Raw genomic sequence first — 14,850 nt, 5'->3', positions numbered from 1 at the left:
CAGGCCACGCCTCCCGCCCCAGCGCTGGGCCGGGGGACCTGAGGCTGTGCCCCCCGCCCGGAGGGGCTTGACAGGGGTGGGGCCAGCTGGGTCTTAGCCAGTGGGGGTGGGGCCCGCCAGGTCTGGGTCTCCTGCGTTTTCAAAGCGCATGTGGGTGGTGGGCGGGGACTTGACTCTAGGTCCCGCGGCACGCCCCAGGCTCTGACAAGAGATTTTCATATACATTTTACTAATTTTCTTTCATCTCCGACACTTCTATTATAGAGAAAGGGCAAATAGCAATATTAAAATATTTCCTCTAATTCCCTTTTAATGTGTACGAATTTCGTGCACTGGGCCACTAATTACATTATAAGAAACAAACTTCAAAATGGCTTTCCTCTATTCTCTTTTAGGAAGCAGAGCAACATTTTTGATGTCTGGACAGGAGTATACCATTTTCAAATAAGCAAAAGATGAACAGAATAAACCTATATAAATTTCTGGAAGTAAAAACTTGCCTTAATGGCCTCAGTCAGGATCGCATCCATCTTGGGACGTGGGGAGGAGGCCAGTGGTGTTTGTTTCTGGGCCCTTGCGAGCTGGCTGGCAGAAAGGGTAGCCCAAGAAGGTATTGTTTTTTTCACTTTCTTCTCCTTTTCTTTAGACTGATCTTTCTCTCTTTAAAATAAAGAATTGTTATTGTGCAAAATAAACTTTCCAGAAAGGGGCATAAAGTCAGAAAGAGAAAAAGACGGAGGATGGATACAAATTAATGCTTTAATTTACTTCCACACTAAGGTGACATGTATTTTAACAAAATTTTACTAAATAAAACATTAAAAAAAAAATAGGGTGCTGCCCTGGCTGGTGTTGCTAAGTGGTGTTGCTCTCCTTTCCACATCCTCTAAAAATCAATGGAAAAATATCCTTGGGTGAGGATTAACAACAACAAAAAAATTCTAGATTTTATGTATACCCATGTAACTGGGATAAAGGATTCCCTGAGGATTACATCTAAAAGGTATAGCTATTTCTAAATTATCCTTTTTTTTCCCCCCACTGATTTTTAGAGAGGAAGGGAGAGAGAAACAACATGAGCACAAAACATTGATCAGCTGCCTCCTACACATCTCCTACCAGGGATCAAGCCTTGCAACCTGGGCCATGTGCCCTGACCCTGAATAAAACCAGCAACCTTTTAGTGCACGTGATGACACCAATCCAACTGATTTTTGTTGTTGTTGTTAATACTCACCCAAGGAAATTTTTTTGCCATTGATTTTTTGGAAAGAGTGCAAGGGAGGAAGGGAATAGGAGACAGGGAGGAGAGAAACACTGATATAACAGAGACACATCAATTGGTTACCTCCCACACATGCCCCAACCGGGCCAGGGATGGAACCTGCACCTACCAGGAATTAAACCTGGGACCCTTTGGCGCAAAGGCCGACACTCTAACCACTGAGGACATGGGCCAGGGCAAGGTCAGATTTTTATAATCATGTTTCATTTGAAATTATGTCAATGCTTAAAATATCAAGACACTCTCACAATGAATTATAAGCACAAAAACACAATCCAAAGCCAAAAGGAATGAATTTTGGATTATCTAAACCAGGGGTCCTCAAACATTTTAAACAGGGGGCCAGTTCACTGTCCCTCAGACTGTTGGAGGGCCGGACTATAGTTTTAAAAAAAACTATGAACAAATTCCTATGCACACTGCACATATCTTATTTTGAAGTAAAAAAACAAAACAGCAAAAACACCCGCATGTGGCCTGCGGGCCGTAGTTTGAGGACGCCTGATCTAAACCATTGTTCTGACAACCACTACACATTCTAATAGGCCATACATCTACATAATAAACATATTTCAAATGGCAATACTAAAACATAAAACAAAAAAGCAAATATCTAGCATAAATCAATGTTATGACACTTTAAAACAATCTTGTCTATAGCTTGGCTGGTGTCGCTTAGTGGTTGAGCATCAACCCATGAACCAGGAGGTCATGTTCGATTCCCAGTCAGGGTACATCTCAGGTTGTGGGCTCAATCCCCAGAAGGGGGCATGCAGGGGACAATTGATCGATGATTCTCTCTCATTATTGATGTTTCTAGCCTCCCCCCTCTCTCTCCTTTCCTCTCTCTGAAATCAATAAAAACATATTTTAAAACAAACCAAAACAACCTTGTCTACAGTCCTTTTACATACTTTAATTACATATAGCAAGAAGGCGTAACTCCTTACTCCTTTTTGGTTTCCTCAGAGGACTTGTTTTCTTCCTTCTCTGCATTCTCAGGTTCCCCCTTTGGCTGCTCTGTCTCACTAGATGTAGCAGGTGGAGTTTCATTCTCTTGTTCTTCTACAGTGGAGACAGATTCCTCTGAACTTATGTCTGGTTCTAAAACATCAGGTGAGCAGAATTGCACCAAGTAGACATATTAGAGTTTGAGTCAATAAAAGGGTAAAGGTTTATCTTATTAAACAAATAAGACAAATGTCCCAATTAATCAACGGATTCGAAAATGAACAAATGACTATGAGTACAGTTTTCTTTCCCTATTTATGTCATTCAAGTTGACTATGCAAGGTGTTTATCCAGACAATTGTATGAGAAATGGATACAGATCAGGAAATTACACAAAAGAGAAACTTATTTTACCCCAAATAAAATATCTACAATGTTGATGAAACTCAGAATTAAGAGATTAGCCATTTCATAATTTAACAGATAATAATGTCTAAGAAGGGAATAAGTAACAGAAAATTAACATGTATTTTCTTTTTTTAAAATATATTTTTATTGATTACAGAGATGGAGAGATAAAAATATCAACGATAAGAGAGAATTATTCATCAGCTGACTCCTGCACGTCCCCCACTGGGGATTAAGCCCCCAACCAGGGCATGTGGCCTGAATAGGAATTGAACCGTGATCTCCTGGTTCATAGGTTGATGCTCAACTACTGAGCCATGCCGGCTGGGCCACTCTCTTTTTTTAAAAAAACAAACATGTTTTTAGAGAGAGAGAGAGAAACATTGATAAGAGAGAATCATCGATCAGCTCCCTTCCGCATGCCCCACATTGGGGATCGAGCCTGCAACCCCGGCATGTGCCCTGACCAGGAGTCAAACCGTGACCTCCTGGTTCATAGGTTGACGCTCACCCACTGAGCCATGCCTTAATGCATGTTAAGGCTACTTTTAACATGTGCTTTCCAAGTAAAATGACTGAGGCAAGAGTAGAAATCTGAGAGGGAATACTGAGGTCCGCAGTTGTTTGTCTGTGTCTTTTGTTAGCATGTCTTTGAGCAACTATTATAAAATACAGAGCCCCAAGAAATGGTTAACAAGGACTTTAAAGAAAAGGACTCAAGCCCTACCTGGTGTGGCTCAATTGTTTGGACATTATCCCTTACACCTAAAACACCAAAAGGTCACAGGGCACATGTCCAGATTTCGGCTCAATCCCTGGTACGAGGTGTGCAAGAGGCAGCCTATTATTGATGTTCCGCTCTCACATCGATGTCTCTTTTTCTCTCTCCCTCTACAAATCAATTAAAATATATATATTTTTAAAATAAAAGAACTCTAGCAGCAAAAAATAAAAATTTATTTGAAGAATTTGATCACTTAAATTATAAGAATTATTGGCAGCCCTAACTGGTTTGGCTCAGTGGATAGAGCGTCGGCCTGCAGACTGAAAGGTCCCAGGTTCGATTCCGGTCAAGGGCATGTACCTTGGTTGCGGGCACATCCCTAGTAGGAGGTGTGCAGGAGGCAGCTGATCGATGTTTCTCTCCCATCGACGTTTCTAACTCTCTATCCCTCTCTCTTCCTCTCTGTAAAAAAATCAATAAAATATATTTAAAAAAAAAAAGAATTATTGGCATAATGATGAAGGCTTCTTTATGGTCTTCAATATAAATAAGAAAAATTTAAAAAATGTCACTTCCTTCTTATAACCAATCACATATATAGAATTTTAAAGGAGTTTCTAGTTTCTCAACAAATTAAATTTTTAAACCATAAATTTCAGGACTGTCAACTAACATTTGTAAATCTCATCCTGGATTATGCTCTTCAACCAGACTTGCATGTAAATTGAAAGTCCTTCCATATATGTTTAGCCAAAATTGAGGGTCTTAGAAACACCTGGATTCAAGTTCAGTGTTTATAACTTGCTGGTTTAGTATCTTAGGGCAAGTTTTTTTGACATCTCCAAGTCTCAGTAACCTTACTTCAAAGAGTTATGAGGACTATATAAAATGTTTTAGGGGAAGCCTGTAGGCTAGCACTTGTATTATTACATGGGTGATTCCCATCCTCCTTTGGGCTCCTCTGCTGCTTCTAGAACTGTTTCACAAAGTAGTAAGGCTTGAACTTCATTACAACTAGAAGCCCGGTGCATGAGTTCGTGCACCAGTGGGGTCCCTCGGCCTGGCCTGTGGGATCGGGCTGAAACTGGATCTCCAATATCCCCTGAGGGGTCCCAGATTGCAAGAGGGCTCAGGCCAGTCTGAAGGACCCCATCGGTGCACGATCGGGGCCAGGGAGGGACTGCGGGAGGGCTTCAGGGCGTGTCCGGCCCATCTCACTCAGTCCCGATCAGCTGGACCCCAGCAGCAAGCTAACCTACCCGTTGGAGCATCTGCCCCCTGGTGGTCAGTGCATGTCATAGTGAGTGGTTGAGTGGCCTTAGCATGCATTATCATTAGCATATTACGCTTTGATCGGTTGAACGGCCGACTGGATGACAAGACACTTAGCATATTAGGCTTCCTATATAATAAAGAGGTAATATGCAAATTGACCCTCACGCCCTCACAAGATGGCTGTCTACAACCAGGCTGGCAGGGGGGTTAGTGAGGGACAACCAAACAACTGAACAAGCAGGCTGCATGGGGCGACCAGGCCGGCAGGGGGGTTAGTGAGGGGCGACCAAACAACTGAACAAGCAGGTTGCGTGGGGCGACCAGGCCGGCAGGGGGGTTAGGGAGGGACGACCAAACTACTGAACAGCAGGCTGCAGGGGGCAACCAGGTCGGGGGGGGGGGCAGTAAGGGGTGACCAAGCTGACGGGGGGGGGGGGGGGGCCCAGTTAGGAGCTACCAGGCCAGCAGGGAGGGGGCAATTAGGGGCGACCTGGCCGGCAGCAGGGCGCAGTTAGGGGTGACCAGGCAGGCAGGAGGGTGAGTAATTAGGAGCCAGTGGTCCAGGATTGTGAGAGGGATGTCTGACTGCCAGTTTAGGCCCGATCCCTGGGCCTCTAGTTTATTATATAGGATGGTATCTGGTGATACAGATAAGTGCAAGATGTACTTTATCACGATTACCTTTTACTGCCCCTTTCCCCAACGTTTCAACCTAATTGGCTGTGAGAATAAATAAAAAATCACTATTAGTTAGTCATATGTTTATTTGTTTACTAGAGGCCCGGTGCACGGGGTGTGTGTCCCTCAGCCCAGCCTGCACCCTCTCCAATCTGGGACCCCTCGAGGGATGTCCAACTGCCTGTTTAGGCCCGATCCCAGTAGGATGGCTTAATAAAGGTTCACTCAACAGATATTGAGTATTATGTATTAGACATTGTTTCCAACACATTATACTATTATGTGTGCCTCTGTGTAAAATGCAAAATTTATAAAATTTAAAATATAAATCTAATTATTTCCATGTACAAGATAAAAATACTATAATGGGGTAGAGAGATTAAACAAACATACAACTTGTGAAGTGACTTATTGGTCTTTTATAAATTCTTGGTTGACCTAATACCTTATACCTGGAGCCCTCTAGCATATATTCTGAAAATTGATGTTACTGGTAACTCAGAGGTTTCATCTAGCTATTAAACAAATATGGATCAAAATGGGCCACAAGGCCCTAGTTGGTTTGGCTCAGTGGGTAGAGTGTTGGCCCTCGAACTGAAGGGTCTCAGGTTCAATTCTGGTCAAGGGCACATAACTCGGTTGCAGGTTAGATCCCTGGTCCCAGTTGGGACGCATGTGGGAGGCAACCAATCGATGTGTCTCTCTCATATTGATGTTTCTCTCTTTCTGTTTCTCCCCCTTCCTTCCACTCACTCTGAAAATCAATGGGAAAAATATCCTTGGGTGAGGATTAACAAAAAAAATAAAAAAGATGGGCCACCAAGGGGCTTATCTCAGTGCTAGACAACATAACTCATCTTCAACTCACCAGCACTTATTTTAATACTAGAGGCCCGGTGCACAAAATTCATGCACGGCGGGGTGTGTCCCTCAGCCCAGCCTGCACCCTCTACAATCTGGGATCCCTCTCACAATCCAGGACTGCTGGCTCCCAACTGCTTGCCTGCCTACCTTCCTGATTGCCCCTAACCACTTCTGCTTGCCAGCCTGATCACCCCCTAACTACTCCCCTGCCAGCCTGATTGATGCCTAACTGCTCCCCTGCCAGCCTGATTGCCCCTAACTACCCTCTCCTGCAGGCCTGGTCACCCCTAACTGCCCTCCCCTGCAGGCCTGGTCCCCCCCAACTGCTCTCCCCTGCAGGCCTGGTCCTCCCCAACTGCCCTTCCCTGCAGGCCTGGTCGCCCCCAACTTCCCTCCTCTGCCGGCCTGGTCACCCCTAACTGCCCTCCCCTGCAGACTTGATCGCCCACAACTGCCCTCTCTTGCAGACCTGTTCCCTCCCAACTGCCCTCCCCTGCTGGCCATCTTGTGGCGGCCATCTTGTGTCCACATGGGGGCAGCCATCTTGTGTTGGAGTGACGGTCAATTTGCATATTACTTTTATTAGATAGGCTAGAGGCCTGGTACATGGGTGGGGCCAGCTGGTTTGCCCTGAAGGGTGTCCTAGATCAGGGTGGGGGTTCCCTTGGGGTGTGGGGCGGCATTGGGGAGGGGCCTGTAGTGGTTTGCAGGCTGGCCACGCCCCCCGGCGACCCAAGCGGAGGCCCTAGTATCTGGGATTTATTTATCTTCTATAATTGAAACTTTGTAGCCTTGAGCAGAGGCCAGGGCAGGCCAGGAACTTGGCTTCCTCCATCGCTGGGGAAACCTAAGCCTTCTGTTCGCTCCGTGGCCACAGCCATTTTTGTTGGGATTTATTTATCTTCTATAATTGAAACTTTGTAGCCTTGAGCGGAGGCCTGGGTTGGCCAGGGTGTGCAGGAAGCTTGGCTTCCTCCATTGCCGGGGAAACCCAAGCCTCCTGCTCGCTCTGTGGCTGCAGCCATCTTAGTTGGGTTAATTTGCATATTCACTCCTGATTGGCTGATGGGAGTGGCTTGTGGGTGCAGCAGAGGTATGGTCAATTTGCATACTACTCTTTTATTAGATAGGAGGATGCTGATTCCCATGTCACCTAATGCCTTATGCCAGGGTACAGAAATTGCTTCTTATAGTATCTACCTGAGGATTTTGAGACAAAAGATTGGCTCAGATTGAAAAGATTATAACCCTGGTGAACCAACAGATAAAGACAACAAGGGTGCATATAATTTTAATTCCTTTTCTATTAGTTCTTGGTTCTAACAGTCATAACAGGGACAGCCCCATGTGTTCATCCTGGAAAACCTGACATAAAGTGCAAGGGAGAGAGGAGAAAAGGAACAGGATAAGGGCCCTGGCTGGGTAGCTCAGTTGGTTAGCACAGCCGTCGCCAACCTTTTTGACCTCACGAACCACCAGTGGTCCGCGGCCCACCAGTTGGTGACTGCTGGGTTAGAGTGTCATCCTGATTAGCTAAGATTGGGGGTTTGATTTCAGGCCAGGGTACATACAAGAATCAACCAATTAATGTGTGAATAAGTGGAATGACAAATCGAGGTTTCACATTCTCTCTCCACCCCTCTCTAAAATTAATAAAATTTTTTTTTAAAGAATAAAGAAAGAAAAAGGGGAAAGGAGAAGAGATGGTCAGAGATGCCACAAAGGAAGGAGCAGGTTGATGGCTCTACATTTTTCTCAATTCATTACATTCCCACCTCTGTCTGGCCAATCTACTCTCCACCAATACCAAACTAATAAACCAGTGTTTTGATCACCCAGTTGCTCCCTTAAGGCCTCCTGTATTTCTGGGTGGGTTTTCCACTGTCCATCCTGAAGACCCAAGTCCTCCATTCTTCCAGAATCTTCATTCCCATGACACTGTATGCCCACAAGCTATTCTTTGACTATTTCTGTTCTCTCCAACAAGTTATGTTTTTAATTCCAAGAACATGAGATTTTTCACCTTTCAAAAATCTTTACTTAAGATGAAACCCTTATTTTGCCCATATGGTCTGGACATGACATACGGACAGGTACCACTTCTCTTTTCAATTGTTCCCCTAAAACACTTAGGTATGAAAAAAAAAAATTACGTTCAAGGAAATTTACGGGACACTCCAAATTGGAGTAAAAACTTTTGCCTTTTGAAGTTGTTCACTGCTTTTCTTTACCTGGCTTTCCTTCTTCCCCTTCAGCAGGCTTGCTTTTGGGAGGAGTTTCCCGGGTAGAATTCACAGTTCGTCGAATCGGCATGGCGCTATCTTCTACCTTCTAAGAAAAGAGACGGCATTAAAAAATTCCCTTTTCCCTCTTTCCCAAGGGACCTAACTGGGTGTCAGAAGATGGTGAATTCTAAGTCTACTCCCAAATCTGATGCAAATTAATTTTAACAAGTTTTTTTTGAAGTGAAATATGATTTTTAAGAAGTACTTTCAAAATACTTTCTTTTAGCAAGAATTTCCAAGGGAAACAACTAATTATACTTGATTTAGAATAAATATAGAAGGTTGGAAGTTTTCTTAGAAATTTGAAGGGAAAGGAGAGATGAAAAGAATTCTGTAGATTTTGTTTTTTCAGATTCACAATCCAGATTCCCCAAAGTAGGGGAAGGAAAATATACCAAGAAGGACCCAGTAGAGCCTGAAGTCAAGGATTGATCCGAGAGTGAGCTTCAAGAATATGTCAGCCCCTACCTCACCTAACTTGTCCGCGTGGATCAGCTGAGCTCCTACTATAAGTGGGAGTGCCTTAGGATGGACGAGTTCACCTTGAGACATATCAGTCGCCATTTAAAATAATTTCTAGGCCCCAGTACAGGTTACACTCTGAAGCCTCTGCGTTAACCACAAGGATTTTTTCCTAATGGTTTCAGTGTGGTGAAAAGTCAACCTAAAGCACAGAAAAAACCTTGTATGAAGATTAACAGAAACAAAACTAAACTAAAACATCTACATTTAATATACATGCAAAGGGAACAAAAACTTATCTATAATACTTAGAGTTAAATGATAGATGACTTGGTCAGTTATCATTCAGAAAGATAAAATCTCTATCAAATACAGACTATGAAAAGCAGCGACTAACAAATGCACAAGCCACAGCAGCTGTTGCACCTTCCACATGAACACAGGCAACAAGGACAAGAAAGCTCGTAAGGAACCAAGTGCCACCCCATCCTGCTACCATCAGGAACTTAGAAAGAAAAGAACGAGATTAAGGAAGTTTAGTCAAATTTTACTCAAAGATCAGCTAACTAAAGAGGGAAGACTTATCGTTACTGATCTCAAAAGGGTCAGAAAAATTACCTGTAACCTTAACTCCATCTTCACAAAGAATACAAGGGGCAAAAAAACTACTGAAGAATGTAACATTACTAAAAGTCTCCAGACCCAGAGAAGCAAATTTAGACCATCACCTATAAAAACAAGTATGCTTCTAAGACTTTGTCATATTTTTAATGTAAGCTAAACTAGCACAGAATTAAATATTCAAAGATAAAATCCATGTCACTAAAATGACCTGATCATAAACACCATCTGCCCCTGCCAAAAATCTCATCTGGGACTCAATGACACTTTATAATCTGTCCACATGAAAAAGTGATCAGTTAAGTGTTTATATCTCTGTGCTATTGAACATTAACATGGAGTTGGTAGGCTAGTCTACTTTAAATTCTATCCCTGTCTAGGAATTTAAGAGCTTTCCATTTGTCAGGTAATAGTCCCAAGCTAAAACAACTGGGACAAATCCAAAACATTCAAACATAGGGAATGCTTCCACATGTATAGGGAAAATCTTTTTATGGAAACATCAGGAGCAATACCAGACTTGTGAATTGTCAATTAGCTGTAAGGAAAGCTGAAAGAATTCAAGATAGTAAAAAGAGGGCCAAGTTGGGTTTAAGGGCATTATTTAGTTTTCTGAAACCTAAAAGTCTATCTTGTAATACTTTCAATATATAAATCTGCTCATTCATCCACTAGCAAGCACTTAGATAGTAATATATTTGCATAGATGAAAACAAAACAAAAAAACTAAATAAAACTGCTTTTATTATGTGAACACTATACAGAAGTAAAATATAATCAGGTTATTTTGGTAAAATGATATCGCTAATGAATTCATTTTTCTTAACCCACTAGCTAGACTGAAAATGCTATTGTGAAGTCAACAAAACCTTCAGGCATCTCTAATTCATAGGATATCTTTAAAAATATTTTCTCTGTAAACAAAATACTGAAAAAAGTGTCAAAGCCTTTCCAGTCAACACTGTGCTTACTAATTACTAAAAAATGAGAACAAACAAGTTAAAAAAGGGAGGGGGGCACAGGAAGCTACATCTGTCAAAGTGATAAAATTGACTAAAATCAGGGCAACAGGCACGTGGTCCATAAAGACATCAGACATTATTATTCTAAGGACAAGAATGACAGTTTAAATTAGATCAGATAAGAAGTATGCCCAGCCCTGGCCAGGTGGATCAGTTGTTTGGTGTGTCCTCCCCTACACCAAAAGGCTGTGGGGGTTCCATCCAGAGTTGGCAACTGATGGTTGTCTCTCCCTCTCTAAAAATCAATAAAAACGTATCTTCAGGTGAGGATTAAAAAAAAAAGTATGCCCAGGTTGGAATAATCTCAGAAATAAGCAGAGAAATAGTTGATTTGCCCCCCACCCCTATCCTGACATTCTTCTTAAGACCTCCCAATTACCACCCCCTTTTATTTCACTAATCTCACATCCCACTGCTATATGGATCCCTCTGCTCTGTCAACCTCCAAAACAGACCTTCTTTTGGCCCTTAGACTGTTCCTTGCTCATCCTTGTATCAGTGTTTGCACTTGCTGTTCTCTTAAACTGGAACACTCTTTTCCTAGAGGTTTCAATCAGGTTTCTACTCAATGTTATCCCCCATCAGAAAAATCTCCCGCGCCTCTTAGTCTTCTTCAGGTTTCTTTATAGCATTTTACACCACCTAAAATTCAACATATGTCTGTTTACTTGTTTAGTGTGTATCTCTCCAATGGAATGTAAGCACTAAAAGGGCTAAGACTTAAATTCACCACTGTATTCTCAGCACCTAGAAATGCCCAAACATAGTGGGTGCTGGATAAATATTGGGGGGGGGGGGGGGGTGTGGAAGTTGAATGAACAATGACATCTGATAGTGCTTAATACTATATCCAATATATGTAAAGAACTTATTATTTGAGATAAATGTTTGTCTCAGCTCTTACTTTTCTTTGTAAAGGTGATGGAATTTAAAGCTTCACTTTATAGTACTTTCTTTAGCATAGGCTGCTTTAATAAGTTCACTGTTCATTAGAGAGCTAACAAAACTATATGAACAGTTAATTCACTCTGCCCTAACACCATCATGTACCTATTAATTAAATTTTTGTTGCTGCACTTCTGAGTGATCAGACTTTTAGGCTGCCTCACTTGTTCCCTGCCAGAGATCTTATCTAGCTGATTCACTACTGCATACTTGGTGTCTAAGAACATACCAGGCATAGAATGTGTTCAAAAAAGATTAGTTGAATGAAAAAAAGGATGAAGCTTATTATAGTTTTCACCTGGGTTCCTATACGTGCCAAAAACAACCTGAGTTTACCTGTGGTCCTTCTCTAGTCATCAATCTGATTTGTGTTTTTCTTAAATTTAATGTTAGATTAACAATACAAAAATTTGCTTTTGTCAAGGGAAATGCAAGTTATTTTAATACACGCAATAAAGAAAAAATTGCAAAAGAAAAAAGTCCAGAATTTCAGCGTTTTAGATAACTTTCTCTACATTAAGAGAAAGCAACAAACAGGAGCTTAACAATATATTTCAGTTTATTGATATCCTTGATTTTTAAGTATGCAATACATTCTAATGTCATCAGCTAAGCAAGAAACAGATCAAAAATTTCCAATCTCAAGTCTTTCCCTATATTTAGACTTAATGGGTAATGTCAGAAAAAGGATGCCTATAATTTGACTGCTGGCAACTTATCTTTTCACTTTCACACTTTGATAAATCAGTATGTACTTAATTCGTGTCTATCTTGGGAACAGATACTATGGACACTACATGCCCTCCCTCAAAAGACAATCACTATCTAAACAGGATTTTCACCTTTATAGGAAGAGTTCTGGACGCTTCCTCAATCTTCGTAATAACATTAAAAGCAAAGCCTAAAAACCCTTTACGATATTGTTTCTACTTTGAAACACAACACGTTAAACTTTTGAAAGGAGCAATAAAATTTAAATATTAAAAAGCTCCTAATAATTTAACACCTATGCCAGATAAAACAAAGTTGACGTATCTTCCCCAACAAAATGACTGGCCTAACTTCACTCTAACGTCCCAGGGGAATCCTACATGTATTTCTAATTGCATTCCCACTTCTCGATGTAATGCAACATTAGGAAGCAGAGTAAGACAGAGGGAACTGATACGCGAAAGGGGCAGCAAAGTTCACCTTGGCCAGTCCTCTGTGCTGGGCGAATCCTCCCAGTCACAGACAATGGTCCATTAGGTGTCGAAACTTGGGTCTGGGGCTCTCAGTTCGCCACTCTTCCATCTCTTTACAAACGCTCACATTCACCAGACTGACTTTGTTCATTAAAACCACCACATCATCCAAGGTGCGGCGAGTACCAAGCTCTAGGAATGCCACACGGGAAAAGGGAAGCTTAGGTCCGCGTCGCGGCGGCGGCGGCGGCGGGGCCCGGACAGCAGCGCCCACACCTCGCAACACTCGCCCAGACCGCCCAGACCAACACGGAGGAAAGAACAGCAGAGACAAAGAGGCGGGGAGCGGCCGGTGCGGTGCGCGAGCAGAAGGCGGGGGCAGAGCGGAGCCAAGATGAAGGCAGCGAGGCAAGTGACGCGAGGATGCAGCGGCGGCGGACACCGAGGGGCAGCGGGGCGGCTGCAGCTCCGGGCTGGCGCTCGGGCATGCACGCGACCGAGGCCGACGCCACCACCCGGCAGCGCCCGCCCGCGGGACGCCAGAAGCGGCGGACCGTGACCACCAGGGTCCGCGCACTCACCACAGGAAGCTCCGTAATGGCGGCGGCAGTGGCGAAGAACCCGGGAGGCGGGCCCGCCGCAGCCAGTCACGGCCACCGGCATCTTTCGAACCGGCTATGAAAACCGCTGAGGGAGTGGGGAGTGAGGGGGAGGGCGGGACCTGTGCGCCAGGCCCCGCGCGGCCTCGGAGCAAGCGCAAACGCCTCAGCCAATGGGAGCGCGGTGGGCGGGCACTGGCGCAGGCGCGCTGGGACGCCAGGCCCCAGACCAGGGAAGCACTCTCCCCTCCTCCACCCCCCTCACCCCGGTACAAACAAAACAAGGGCGGGAGCGCGCGCCAGAGGGCCCCCGAGGAAGCGTCAACGAGAGGGGCAGGGGGCTTGGACGCAGGGGGGAGGGGAAGTAGGGGCGGAGCGGCCGGGGAAGGCAGACAAAAGGCGCCACCTCCGGGGACCCGAGCGCCCCGCCCCCTTTTCTCGGGAAGCGGCGTCGGCACCCCGGGCAAGCGGCCTCCGCCACTCGCCTTCGGGGTCTAGCGAGCCTGTGCCCACTCACCACCGGCCCGGCCCGTCCTCTGTTACCTCTGCGCTTTCCCCTTCCTGGTGCCCGCGTCCCGCACGGCCTCTCGGTGCCACTCCCGCTGCCACTCGTCGCCGCCGCCGCTGCTGTCCTCCAGGCCCAGCCGCCGAGCTCTGCCGCCCCGCCCCCCTGCCCGCGGCCCCGCGCGCGCGCTCCCGCGTCGGCCCCGCCCCCTGCGCGCCAGCGGCCACGGCCCCAGCCCGCGGGAGTGGAGGGAGCGGGCAGACGTTCCTCCCCGGTTGGGCGCGCGTGGGCGCGAGAGGGCGCTCCGGGACCCAAGGCTGCGCGCACGGGGGCTGAGCGTCCGCCCACGTTTCACGGGCTCTGCCCTGGTGGCGCCAGTTAGCCTCGGAGGCGGGTGTCGTTGGCTCCGAAGGGCACTTCTCACTCCTTCCCCGTTCTCTACTCTCTAGTTCGGCCCCTACTCCTAACCGGGTTTCCGCTTAGGCGATCCGGCCCTCTGGAGGGGTAGGCGTTTCCCGCTTCTCGGCTCACGCTCAGCACAAGACCAAACTGCAGCACCCAACTTGGAAGACCGTGGAAGGATTGGAAAACCAGATAGCGGAGAATTCAGTACCTCACCTTCGGTCCCGTAAAGTGTGCAGACAGTACATGGCAGAGTAGTGGCTCAGGAAAGAACTAGAAAAGTTTTTCTAATCTATGAAGCGGTCTTCCTGGACTCCCTAATTAGCATACACAAGGAGAGGTCTCAAAAAGGAAACCCTGGCATTAGAAAAGCAGGAATTTACTTTGCAATTGTCATATTACGTTGGTATCTGCGTACACAGGCAATGTACACACGGTCTAAAATGTAGTTTTTTCAAAGCCGATTTGGAAAAATCCGATGTATTTCAAGTAGCAGGTGGGTTTTTTTGGGGGGTGGTTAGAGGGAGTGTGACCAACACTCAAATGCATGTGCAAATCACTATAAAGATTTTGAAAACTTTTAAACACTTGCTGGCCCACTGCTCAAGTCTCTGCGTTAACATTTGCACATCACAAGCTT

The 14,850-nt window shown here is 45.0% G+C and overlaps 1 protein-coding gene across 6 annotated transcripts in view; it reads right to left on the bottom strand.

Moving 5' to 3' along the window:
• Positions 1-13,968, bottom strand: part of HP1BP3 (heterochromatin protein 1 binding protein 3) — a 39,104-nt gene extending 25,136 nt beyond the window's left edge. Inside the window, exons 1-6 of one of the 6 annotated variants that reach the window (XM_079776073.1) lie at positions 13,847-13,968; positions 12,712-12,896; positions 8,939-9,134; positions 8,417-8,516; positions 2,236-2,389; positions 501-660 (exon numbers count right to left, since the gene is read on the bottom strand). In XM_079776073.1, the coding sequence (XP_079632199.1) occupies positions 501-660; positions 2,236-2,389; positions 8,417-8,516; positions 8,939-9,034 (510 nt within the window). In that variant the 5' untranslated portion in view covers positions 9,035-9,134; positions 12,712-12,896; positions 13,847-13,968. Of the gene's footprint in view, positions 1-500; positions 661-2,235; positions 2,390-8,416; positions 8,517-8,938; positions 9,135-12,711; positions 12,897-13,285; positions 13,432-13,846 lie in introns of those variants that run through there. The other 5 variants (XM_079776072.1, XM_079776074.1, XM_079776075.1 and 2 more) reach the window with 5 other exon arrangements.
• Positions 13,969-14,850: the final 882 nt, after the last annotated feature.

The sequence above is a fragment of the Cnephaeus nilssonii genome (genome assembly GCF_951640355.1).
Source record: "Cnephaeus nilssonii genome assembly, chromosome: 7".
Lineage (NCBI taxonomy): Eukaryota > Metazoa > Chordata > Mammalia > Chiroptera > Vespertilionidae > Cnephaeus > Cnephaeus nilssonii.
The sequence above is the reverse complement of the archived record's forward strand: the minus strand, read 5'-3'. Positions and strand labels throughout refer to the sequence as shown.